At 35.3% G+C, this 13,494-nt stretch overlaps 2 protein-coding genes across 12 annotated transcripts in view; one reads left to right on the forward strand and one right to left on the reverse strand.

Annotated features, from left to right (window-relative positions):
* The window catches only part of LOC147846122 (uncharacterized), a 418,287-nt gene that overhangs the window by 235,127 nt on the left and 169,666 nt on the right, over positions 1-13,494 (reverse strand). The gene's annotated exons all lie outside the window — the stretch shown is intronic.
* ppp1r27a (protein phosphatase 1, regulatory subunit 27a) lies at positions 2,049-12,732 on the forward strand. Of its 11 annotated transcripts, none has more exons than XR_015481472.1 (5): positions 2,049-2,687; positions 6,614-6,764; positions 8,842-9,344; positions 9,473-12,314; positions 12,443-12,732. XR_015481472.1 is itself a non-coding variant. In XM_087245458.1 (3 exons), exons 1-3 carry the CDS (start codon positions 2,279-2,281, stop codon positions 8,960-8,962), a joined length of 681 nt encoding a protein of 226 aa, XP_087101584.1. In that variant the 5' UTR covers positions 2,049-2,278; the 3' UTR covers positions 8,963-12,732. The 11 variants fall into 11 exon arrangements, 1 of the variants encoding a protein (XP_087101584.1); XR_015481473.1 differs by having other exon boundaries at positions 8,842-9,323; XR_015481474.1 differs by having other exon boundaries at positions 8,842-9,323; positions 9,489-12,314.

A 13,494-nucleotide genomic window follows, 5' to 3' on the forward strand; every position in this document is an offset into this window, starting at 1 on the left:
GCGACCTGCTTAAAAGCAACAAATTTACTCACGTTTATAAAGTAAAGTCAACTAATCGCTTTAAAAGCAACAAATTTACTCACGTTTATAAAGTAAAGTCGACTAATCGCTTTAAAAACAGCAAATTTACTCACTTTTATAAAGTAAAGTCGACTAATCGCTTTAAAAGCAACAGTTTTACTCACTTTTATAAAGTAAAGTCGACTAATCGCTTTAAAAGCAACAGGTTTACTCACGTTTATAAAGTAAAGTCGACTAATCGCTTTAAAAGCAACAGGTTTACTCACGTTTATAAAGTAAAGTCAACTAATCGCTTTAAAAGCAACAAATTTACTCACGTTTATAAAGTAAAGTCAACTAATCGCTTTAAAAGCAACAAATTTACTCACGTTTATAAAGTAAAGTCAACTAATCGCTTTAAAAGCAACAAATTTACTCACGTTTATAAAGTAAAGTCAACTAATCGCTTTAAAAACAGCAAATTTACTCACTTTTATAAAGTAAAGTCAACTAATCGCTTTAAAAGCAACAAATTTACTAACGTTTATAAAGTCGACTAATCGCTTTAAAAGCAACAGGTTTACTCACTTTATAAAGTAAAGTCAACTAATCGCTTTAAAATCAAGTTTTACTCACTTTTATAAAGTAAAGTCGACTAATCGCTTTAAAAGCAACAGTTTTACTCACTTTTATAAAGTAAAGTCGACTAATCGCTTTGAAAGCAACAAGTTTACTCACTTTATAAAGTAAAGTCAACTAATCGCTTTAAAAGCAACAGGTTTACTCACTTTTATAAAGTAAAGTCGACTAATCGCTTTAAAAGCAACAGGTTTACTCACGTTTATAAAGTAAAGTCAACTCATCGCTTTAAAAGCAACAGGTTTACTCACTTTTATAAAGTAAAGTCAACTAATCGCTTTAAAAGCAACAGGTTTACTCACTTTATAAAGTAAAGTCAACTAATCACTTTAAAAGCAACAGATTTACTCACTTTTATAAAGTAAAGTCGACTAATCGCTTTAAAAGCAACAGGTTTGCTCACTTTAATAAAGTAAAGTCGACTAATCCCTTTAAAAGCAACAGATTTACTCCCTTTTATAACGTAAGTCGACTAATCGCTTTAAAAGCAACAGATTTACTCCCTTTTATAACGTAAAGTCGACTAATCGCTTTAAAAGCAAAAGATTTACTCACTTTTATAAAGTAAAGTCAACTAATCGCTTTAAAAGCAACAGGTTTACTCCCTTTTATAAAGTAAAGTCAACTAATCGCTTTAAAAGCAACAGGTTTACTCATTTTTATAAAGTCGACTAATCGCTTTAAAATCAACAGATTTATTTACTTTATAAAGTAAAGTCGACTAATCGCTTTAAAAGCAACAGATTTACTCCCTTTTATAACGTAAAGTCGACTAATCGCTTTAAAAGCAACAGGTTTACTCACTTTAATAAAGTAAAGTCGACTAATCGCTTTAAAAGCAACAGGTTTACTCACTTTATAAAGTAAAGTCGACTAATCGCTTTAAAAGCAACAGGTTTTCTCCCTTTATAAAGTAAACTCAACTCATTCCTTTAATATTTAAACTAACATTTTTTTGACTGTTCATTTGTTGTAAAGGAATTCTCCTGTAATGACCATGAAAACAACCAAAGCGTCTCTGATATATGCCAAGTGTTCTGCAACGTCAAGCCTAAGCTGTGTGGACATCCAAAACCTGCTGATCAACATGATTCGTAGCACACTGAAATATTATAAAAAGACCACACGTCTCTAGTGAAGCTCCAGTCATAAAACGCTCATTCCCTTCAGCTGTCGCTGTGTTCAGTCAAACCATTGGCTCATTTGTGAGGTAAACACTGTGTTTTTTTCAATAGAGACCCAGCAAGAGGACATTCATAGATGTTTACAGGAAGGTGGAGTCCAAGCTTGACGTGCATGTTAAAGTACAGCAGGAGGAGTAACACCGCAGTCACTCGATACAGGGGGCTGACATCCCAAAAATAACCCTACAGAGTGTATATAGGAGACCCGCTTTCAGACGTACAGCCAGAAGACCACACAAGCAAATCAACTCACCTCAGGACAAAATCAAACACGTCCCCACTTGGAACAGTGATTATTTCGTGGATTGTGATTCTGAAACTTTTTCAGGACATTGTGAATCTGAAGTGAAAGTCCAAGATCTTAGAACCCTCCAAAAAGGATTGTAATTTCTTTTTCCCGCTCTTTTTTTGTCCTCCTCTTGAAAGGGGGAGGCAAAACCGTGGCGTCTGCAGGAATGAAGTACAGCTACCAGTACCCGGTGTCGCAGTACACACGCCCGCATTACACCAGCAGCACACAATACACACCGTCACACTACTCCAGCAGCTCGTACTCGCCTAGTTACTACAGCTCCTCAAAGTATAGCCCTACTACATTGCACACTAGAAAATACTACACACCGCCAGCCTACACTCCTGCCTACAAGCCCACATACACCTCCGTCTGTAGCAAAACATCCCGCCCGAGCAGCTCACCCCGGACTGCAGTACAAATTACTCCTTCTGTGACCCTCAAACCCGCCCGGGCCGTGCGCTTCACAAACGATGTGGTTTTCCAGGATTTAGTCCGGCACAGTGAACTGGAGCAGATCGGGAGGTTTATGAGGGCCAGGAAAGTGCGTCTGGATACCATCTTCCATTCTGGTAAGGTTACTGTTTGGTTTTTGAAGATATATTTTTAGTATTTGGGTAACATCTTCAGTTCTGGTAGGCCTGCTTGTGTTCAAGGGTTGCACGTCATGACTTTGCCAAGTACGATGCGATCCTGGATTAACATCTATGTTGATCTTGGAACATCATTTTTGTTGTAGGTGTAATCCATACCTATTCCATACCCCCATAAACCCAACCAAAACTGTACATTATTCCCAAAATCAAGAGGGAATAATGGTTAACAATCACGTAGAAGTGCATAAACCAAACCTGCCAACATTTGTCTCTGAAACTCCAGATACTGGGAGGTTGGGGACATTGTAGTGGCGGCGGTGTGTTTGAAGAACACAGCTGAGAACCAGGTTAGTTACTGTACTGTAGTGTTAGTAACCGTACTATGGACTTGGTTTCAAGCGGCCGCTGCGATTGCATACTACACCAAAGTTGGCTAACCGGGGATGTTACAGACTGTACCAAAAACCTGAGAATCAGGGTTGGGGTGAACATAAGGGGAGATTTCCCAGAGAAATAACAAAACGGGAGGGTGGCGGGACACTGTAAAAAGTGCAGGGTTCCACACAATTCATTCACGTTGTCCCAACACAAATCGATAAAGTTAGCTTAACACTTTTGACAAATTTATGTTTATTGAACATAAAAAAATTAGTTGTCCCAATGAAATCTCAATAATTGTGTTGTTTCAGCTCATTTTTATTAAGTAGTTTGGACAAGTAAAAAAAAGTACAAAAATCTGAGTGGAAATGGTTTCTGAAATGCTCCCGGGAAAAACAGGAGTGTTGGCAGGTATGGCATAAACCTAACCATAAGTCTAATCTTAACATAAATGGTAAACATATCCCTTAATTCTGATTAAATCTGATTGGGATGATCAACATAGATGTTGATCCAGGAATGTGTCCTACTAAGTGAAATCAGGTTAGGGTCAAAGGTTACACTGCAATAAATGCTTTTCATGCTTTTATTCAATGGTTAATGCATACCTGCCAACACTCCCGTTTTTCCTGGGAGTCTCCCATATTTTAGCCCCATCTCCTGCCACCCACCCATTTTGTTATTTTTAACAGAAAAATTCCCCCCTCCCCAAAAAAAGGTCTTGTTTTAAGAATTATATGCCAAAATTAAATGGGTTTTTTCTTAAAACAAGCTAAATTATCAATGACAATAACAATAGGGTGCACACTGACAGATTATTTAACTTGTTTTATGGAAAAACTTAATTTTTTCCGCTTAATTTTGACTTTTTTCTTAAAACACGACAACACGTTTTGCTTGTCTTAAAAATGTTTCTTGATTCAAGAATTTTTAGATATTTAGATATTATAAGAAACTTAAGTAATTATGGTTAAGACTGCCTTTTTTGTTGTTGAACGTACGTGAAATTATATATTTGATTTTTTTCTTTTTTAAATATTTCCCAAATGATGCTTAACAGAACAAGGAAATTTTCACAGTATGTCTGATAATATTTTTTTAATCTGGAGAAAGTCTTATTTGTTTTATTGCAGCTAAAATAAAAGCTTTTTTTTAATCCTTTTTAGAGAGAAAATTATTAGCCCCTTTAAGCATTTTTTTTCAATAGTCTACAAAACAAACAACTGTTATATCTTGCCAAATTACCCTAACCTGCCTAGTTAACCTTATTAACCTAGTTAAGCCTTTAAATGTCACTTTAAGCTGTATAGAAGTGTCTTATATCTAGTCTAATATTATTTACTGTCATCATGGCAAAGATAAAATAATTCAGTTATTAAAAATGAGTTATTAAAACTATTATGTTTAGAAATGTGCTGAAAAAATCTCTCTGTTAAACAGAAATTGGGGGGAAAAATAAACCGGCGGGGCTAATAATTCTGACTTCAACTGTGTATACATATATATGCAAATTTATAGCATGCAAGTCATAATCATAAATTGGACATTTGGGGTAACTTTAAGGCACATTATCACAGTTTTGAAGAGTGGCACAATAATTATGATGAATGAAATATAATCAGCATATAGGACATTTGCAGAACTTTTCTAAATGGAAATAAACAATGGATGTTCAAAAGTTGGTTTCATATATAACCAGTATTTAGCCAATCAATTTGCATAATCTAAATCAAAATTTAAACAAAAACAATTATTTTTGTTGTTTTCGTTATTGTTTTGTAGATACACATTTTTATTTTTCAGAAATCTTTCTCCAAGATTTTTTGTCTATTCCAAAGTTGATAACACTGATAAAACAGTAATGAAAATGTACAATAAGTCAAATGTTTGCCAAAGAAATGATTGCTGTTAACTGTTAACAGTAATTTTCATCCAAGAAAACAGATAGCTTTGTATATATTTGGACCATTCATTTTGCACACTGAAGGCCTGAAAATGCAATCACCAAGCAGAATATAGGGTTTTTAGTCATTTCAGCATGTGAACCAGACATTTTTGACCATGTTTGAACATTTTTGTTGTTAAAAACGCACTTCAGAAGTTCATTCCTAATATATTCTTTGCATTTTTAACAGTTTTCCTTCGACTTTTATAATTTTTGGTTAAATAACCAATATCCAATATCCAAGTGATTGGATTAAATCATTCTCTGTAAACGATTGCCTATGGAGCAATGGCGGAAACATTTAAGTGAAGTATTTCTACAATTGTATACAGCAAATGAGCAGTTCACCTTAACATTAATGTCTTAAGTTTCTTGGAAAGGACAAAACGAGTTTGCTTTGGGATTATTTTATTTAGTGGTGCATGATCACCCACTTAAAGGGATAGTTCACCTAAAAATGAAACTGTGAGTAATTTACTCATCCGCAGTCATCCAAGATGATGAATGTTTGTCTTCAGTAGAACATTAAATTGGATTTTGAGTTTTAATGAGTGTTTTTTAGTGATTAAGATTAGGAATAAACACAAAGAATAAAGTCCAAATCAGTAGCCATGGCTCAGGATGATACACTATGATGTCTTAAGAAGCAAAACCATCACTCAGTGTAAGAAATTGAACATTATTTACATTATTATTAGCTTTAATCCACAGCCTGGTCTAACAGATATTGCCACATGTCAGAATGTAGTCCGATTGTAGTCTGTTTGTTAACGACAAAAACACAAGGGCTAGTGATTGGACAGGTGACACAGTTTGTTGATGATATTGTTGATGATTTGTTGATGATATTAATCAACAAACGGACTACAATCGGACAACATTCACGCATCTGTTTGACCGATGGATTAAAGCTAATGATATTGTAAATGTTCAGTTTCTTACACACAGCGATCGTTTCACTTCACAAGACCTCAATGTGTCATTAGGAGCCACATGCATTGATTTAGACTTGTTTATAGTGTTTATTTTTAATATAAAAAGGCATGCAACCATTATATGAATCCCTAAGAACCACAGATTCAGCTTAAAATCTTCTTAAATGTTCTCCTGCAGAATAAAAGTCCTACTTATTTGGTGAATAAATTACTCACATTTTCATTTTTAGTTAAACAATCCCTTTAACTTTGTAAATAGACATATTAAAAAATAATCAATGCTTATACGGCATGTGTTTAAGGTTTAGTGTGTTTTCTGGAAAAGTTTACTATTTGAAAGCCAGCCTGATCTCACGAGAAAACGTAAGTATTTTACGTCTTGCCAGTTTAGTGGCTAATTCGTACGAATTCGTACAAGTTCAGTCATATGAAAATGTACGATTTTAAAAAGGAGGTGTGGCACCTAACCCCACCCCTAAACCCAACCGTCATTGGGGGATGAGCAAATCGTACTAAATTGTACGTATTAGATCGTACGAATTCATACGAATTAGCCACTAAATCAAAAAGTTACGAATTGTCGTGAGATTGTGTTGTTGAAAACTGAGCAGTACACCCTAATAAGCATTGGCTTTTTTTCTTAGGAATGGCAGCGCTTCATGAAGCCGTGCTCTCGGGAAGCCTGGAGTGTGTGAAGCTCCTGATAAAATACGGCGCCGATGTTCATCAGAGAGACGAAAACGGCTGGACACCACTGCATATGGCCTGCAGCGACGGATACCCCGAGATCGCAAAGTAAGTGCATGTTTGTTCACTCGCACTCATGCAAAATACTTAAAATCAGGATGCATTTTCTAGACAAGCAATAAAAATGGTCTTGTTTTTAGAAATAGTAAGTCGAAATTAAGAGTTCAAAAGCGCTAAAATGTTTTTTTTATTTTGATATTTTTGACTGGCATACAAAAACAATTAATAAGTAATACAGAACTAAACATCAACGTTCACTATTGCATAAATTGGTATACTTTATATAAATGGCAACTTAAAAAAATGATAACCAGAAGAAAATATATACTGTTACAGTGGAGCAGGCAAAAGAAGACAATTGGGAGAAGTGGATCAAACTATTTACCTTTTACCAATTATCTGTACAAATGAAGTAAATATTAACAAAATAAGGATAAATAAACTTAATGGTAGAGAAAACATAACAGCTAAGCATAAGCAGCAAAATCAATAATGGATATGGAACTGATAAACCTGAAGGCATATACTAAGCTGACAAGAAACTAAACAAGACACAGGTGAACATAATCAATGAACCAATGAGCACTGCGGCTGTACGCATTTCCGAGACAATAGTTGTAAAATTACACTACAAAGATGAACTTAAGTCCTTTCAATGCATATAAAACAGTTCAACTTGATTGATTAATTACTTAATGTTCCAAAAAGGACTTTTAAAAGTTTAGTTTACTTTTCATTCCACAAAAGATTTTTTTATAGTGGGAAAAGGTTCCTAAGTTGATACTATTAAAATTTTTGTGATCTATCTATACTGATAAAAGTATAATGTCAATAAAAAATAAAGAGATAAAGTAAAATAAAGTAAAAGATAGACAAATAACAGCTAAGCATAAAAGAAATCAATAATGGATAAGGAACTGAAAACCTGAGGGCATGTATTAGTTGACAACATAATAAACAAGACACAGGTGAACATAGTCAATGAACCAATGACCAATGCAGCTGTACACGTGTTTAGAAGACAATAGTGGTAAAATACACTACAAAAAAATAGGTCCATCCAATCAGTTTGAATATTAAAAAAAAGTTTTCATTCCACAAATGGTTGATTTTAGTGGGAAAAGGTCATTAATGTTCTCCAGAAAACCAAAAAAAGTTTCTTCTATTGCATCCATTTGCGTCAATTTTGGCAAAAGAAAAAAAAAAGTCATAATTTTTCATTTCTGCGAATTGAGAATTTACTTAAAATCTGCATTAATATGCCTTCATTTAACTGAGAAACAACTGTTTGAAAATCTGGAACCTGAGGGTTTAAATACTGAGAAAATCAGCTTTAAAGTTTAACAAAAGAAGGTCTAAGCTAATAAAAAAATTGTTTGGTATATTTACAGTGGGAAATTTACTAAATGTATTCACGAAAATTGATTATTACTTAATATTTGAATGATACATTTTGTTGTCCACACTGTAAAAAAAACTATTGTAGCCTTCATTTTTATATAATTTATTTCATCATTTATTTATCAGCTTATATTAACCAAATTAACTAAAAATATTAAGTTAAACTTTGCATAGCTTAAATGTAGTTGGAACCTGATTTACATATTAAAATAGGTTAAAGTAACATAAAAGCATTTGTAGTCATGACTTTTGAAATAGCATATTGACAGTGCTGAAAACCCACTATATTCTAAAAATTGGAAAAAATAAATTACTATTAATAATAAATTGCCTTTTACATCAATAAAGTGTCTGAAAAGAATTACATTTACTTCACATTATTTAAAATGATTTATTAAAAAATGACTTTTGCTGCTTGTTCAAACCACTTATTTAATTTGAGTTGAACAAACACAATTCTTAAGGTTTTTAGGTGGACAACTTAATTGTTTTCTGTTCAATCCACATAAATTTGTAAAAAAAAATAATAATAAAATAAAAATAATTAACTTAATCGATTTGTGTTGGGACAACATGAAGCATTTGTGTGGAAGCCAGCATCTTTATCTGAGGGTCCAGGGTTCAAGTACCTGTTCGGGCGCCATTTCTGTAACGGTGGTCACAATATATATTGTTTTCACAGTTTGCTGTGTCTTAAAATGCAAACCCTGCTTTTCTCCTCCAGATATCTGCTGTCTCTGGGTGCCAGTGTGGAGGCAGAAAATGAAAACGGTGAAAAGCCAGCAGACCTCATCGACCCGGACTGCAAAGAGCTGCTCAAACTCTTTGAAACCGGCTGTGTCTGAGCACCGACCCGCACAAAAACAGGACAAAGCAAGCTTTCAGAAGACCATCCCATCTTCACATTTAGTGTGGTTAAACTCTCTCTCTCTCCTGAATATTCTTTATTTTTCTTGTTTTTTTTATTTTTTGGCTGCTCTACGTGACTTTATTATTATACAGTGCAGAGGATCAATATATTATTATTGTTATTGCTTTTGGCGTCTACGAGAAAACACGGTTTATATCTGTAAACTAATCGTAAGTGAAACGTGAGGATAAATGAACGATGGGACTTTGGGGGATTGAATGATGAAGTGTAAGTGGACTCGGAAGGTTTGAGGTGAGGAAAAAAAAGTCGAAATGATTACAGACTAAAGCAGGGATGTCAAACTCAGTTACTGGAGGGCCACAGTCCTGCACAGTTTAGTTCCAACCCTAATTAAACACACTTGATTAAACTAATTGAGTCCTTCAGGCTTGTTTGAAACCTACAGGTAAGGGTGTCAAAGCAGGGTTGGAACTAAACTGTGCAGGGCTGCGGCCCTCCAGGAACTGAGTTTGACACCCCTGCACTAAAGGAAAGTTGTATTTGGATAAAAGATGAGCATTTCTCTCTGTACAAACCAGCATACTTCAGTGTTTACTGATAGATCCTATATGTCAGGGGTCTCCAACTTAATAGTAGGCTAATAGTAGCCTAGTTATATTAAATATATCTGTAAATTAGCAATTTTCCAAATTTTGTGATTCGTGTTTTTATGTATTTTCCCCATTTATTTCTGCTTTTGAATTGCATTATGCCATCTTATTCTTTCTTCCAGCAACTTTTAACCTTGAAAAGGTGATAAAAGTGACTTTTATGAGCAATTTTAATAGTTTAAAGTGATAAATTGTCTGGGTTGGTGTTGTATTTCATGCTACAAAAACCTGATAATAAACTGGCAGCACATTTTCTGTTATCTGACCTGCTTTATATTATTTCAAACGACTAAAATGTCAACAATGTTAAACTGTACAGTGTAATATTCAACATCAAAAGTCAACAGAGCTGTGATCAACATCCCATAATGCAATTCACAACCATAAAACAACAGACGACACAAAATACGGGAACTGATCATTAACAGATTTCTTTTTTTTCAGTTCCTTGAGAAACAGAATATTAAATGAGAAAACAGTGGGCGTGGATAAATCAAGTAGTAGTAGTAGTAGTAAAATAGGCATTTCATTCAGAAAGATGGGGTAAAAGGTTCGAGGAGAGTTATTACAACCTAACAAACTCCTCCTGCTCACCATTTCTGTTTGTTGTCAAAACTGACAGCTGGAGGGGCGTGGTTAATTATGTTAGCCACACCCACTCAGACACTCAGACAGACCTTTAACTGAAGTTAACTGAATGTAACTGAAAACAAACAGGAAGTGCATTTTTTGATTTTTCATTTATTTTACAAAGGCAAACATTTCTTTTCCATAATGAGAATAAACTAAACAAGACACAGGTGAACATAATCAAATGAATTGTTCACCACAAATCCAGCGATGTGAGCTAACGAAATCAACATGGTTGGTTTTGATTTCATGTGTACTGTTAAGGGTGACAATATATTTACGTGGATGGTATATTTGAAAGACTGAGTAACAGTAACTTGAGTAGCTCTCTGCTACTTTTAGGTGTTCATAAGTAACTCTCTTATGAAATAATGTTGGAGATCCCTGCTCTATGCGTTCATTTTGGGCTTTTCCTGCCATTTTGACTTATGATTATTAATGTTTTTTTTTTTACAATTCAGAAAAGTGTCTTTTATGTGACAAGGGACAAAGTCCTGTTGAAGCAGAGCGACGCCTGAAGAGAGAGTTGTGTTGTTTTTGTGTTGTATTGTATTGTATTATATTGTGTTGTCCCAGTAGATACAGGATATCAACTTGACATCAGATTGACGTTGTACTCCAATGTTGTGGGAATGTTGCATTTTGTTTGGAACCCGACGTTAATGTCCAACCTAAAATCAACCAAATATTAATGTCTAATGATGTTACAGCCTGACGTTGTGTGGACGTTACCACTACGGCGACTATCAGACATTGTATTTTGTCATACCTGACATATAAATGTCAGTGTTTGATGTCAACATGGCATTAATACGTTGGCTTTCCAACTTTCCAACACAACCTAAAATCAACCAAATATCAACGTCATATGACATTGATACTGGACGCCAAAATAACATTGTCCTTAGACGCTGGCTAGACTTTGAATTTTGGTCACCTGACGTCACAACCTAAATCTAACCTAAAATTAACGTCTAATGACGTTGTGTGCCTGCTGGGGTATGGTGTTGTGCAGTTTTGTATTGTCCCAGCAGATACAGGATGTCAACATGATGTCATCAGAACCCAACATCAGGCTGACGTCAATGTCAAACGTCCAACCTGAAATCAACCAAATATCAGCATCTTATGACGTTAGAGCTTTACATTGTGTGGACGTTACCACTATTGACGTCTATTAGACGTTGGATTTTGGTTGCCATACCTGACGAATAAATGTCAGTATTTGACGTCAATATGACGTTGGTTTAAGATGTTGGCTCGACGCTGGATTTTAGTCACTTTCTAATAACCTAAAATCAACCAAACATCAACGTCATATGACGTCATAATTGGACATCAAAATATCGTTGTCCTTAGATGATTGCTAGACATTGAATATTGGTCACCTGACATCATGACTTAAATCTAACCTAATATTAACGTCTTATGACGTTGTGTACCTGCCTGGTATTGTGTTGTGTTTAATTGTATTGTGTTCTATTGTATGGTGTTGTTGTATTGTATTGTGTTGCGTTGTGCTGTGCTGTCTGTCTGCTGGACAGCAGGAAAGCACTGAACTATAACCTGCTGTCACACTGCAAGCAATGCTTTTCTTACTTAGATTTTAGGCTTGTTTCTAGTCCAAATATCTAAAAATTCTGAAATTCAGGTACATTTTCTAGACATGCAAAACAAATAGTCTTGATTTAAGCGATAATATGTCAAAATGAAGTGAGTTTTTTCTTTTGAACAAGCTAAATAATCTGCCAATAATCTTACGTCAAAAGGAAAAACCTGATTATTTTACTCCATTGGCAGATTTATCAGAACCCAACGTCAGGCAGATGTCAATGTCAAACGTCCAAACCTAAAACTATCCAAATATCAACATCTTATGACGTTAGAGCTTTACATTGTGTGGACGTTACCACTACTGACGTCTATTAGACGTTGGATTTTGGTTGCCATTCCTGACGAATAAATGTCAGTATTTGACGTCAATATGACGTTGGTTTAGGATGTTGGCTCGACGTTGGATTTTAGTCACTTTCTAATAACCAAATAGTCTTGATTTAAGCGATAATATGTCAAAATTAAGTGAGTTTTTCCTTTAAACAAGCTAAATAATCTGCCAATAATCTTACGTCAAAAGGAAAAACCTGATTATTTTACCCCATAGGCAGATTATTTAGCTTGTTTAAAGGAAAACCCCACTTAATTTGGACATATTATTGCTTAAAACAAGACACAGTTTGTTGCTTGTATAGAAAATGCTTCTTGATTTAAGAACTTTGTGATATTTGGATTAAAATTAAGAGTAAAACTCTGAGAAAAGCATGTTTTGCAGTGCAGACTGACAGAAACGCTGACCGACTGTGCTTTACTGGTGAAAGTGGGGGCACCATACTGACATTTTGAATGTCTCTTGTCAAAGTCTTATTTTTTACAATGTTTTCATAAATAAAGCTGCTTTTTATATTAACATTGAGTTGCTTTTTGTGGATCGAACTTTTTAAATATTGTAAAATAATTTAACTAGAGGCAACAAGGTGGCTGAGTGGTTAGCACTGTCGTCTCACAGCAAGAGGGTCACTAGTTCAAGTCCTGGCTGGGTCAGTGGGCACTTCTGTGTGGAGTTTGCATGTTCTCCCCGTGTTGGCGCGGGTTTCCTCCGGCAGTCCAAACACATGCACCATAGGTGAATTGAATAATCTAAATTGGCCATAGTGTATGAGTGAGTGTGTGTGAATGTGTGTATGGGTGTTTTCCAGTACTGCGTTGCAGCTGGAAGGGCATCCGCTGTAAAACGTATGCTGGATAAGTTGGAGGTTCATTCCGCTGTGGCGACCCCTGATGAATAAAGGGGCTAAATATGAATTCAAATAGAGTAGGCTTGCTTAAAAGGATAATTCACGCCAAAATAAAGATGCATCCACAATCTTCTCACCTTAGCTGTGGACTTACAGGTGAAATAAAATCTGTTTAGCTGGCTGCTAGCTCTCTGCAACTCCTAAATGGTCACCCACTGAAGCTAAGCAGGGCTGAATGGGCAACCAACCAGCAGTCCGTATGGGTCTTAATGCCCCAGTATAGTGATGGGGACTCTATACTGCTCAGCGATCGTCGTCTTTCGGATGAGATGTTAACCTGAGGTCCCGACTCTCTGTGGTTGTTAAAAATCCCAGGATGTCCTTCGAAAAAGAGTAGGGGTTTTTACCCTGGCATCCTGGTCAAATCTGCCCAC

This window comes from Danio rerio, chromosome 3 (assembly GCF_052040795.2).
Source record: "Danio rerio strain M-AB ecotype USA chromosome 3, GRCz13ab, whole genome shotgun sequence".
Lineage (NCBI taxonomy): Eukaryota > Metazoa > Chordata > Actinopteri > Cypriniformes > Danionidae > Danio > Danio rerio.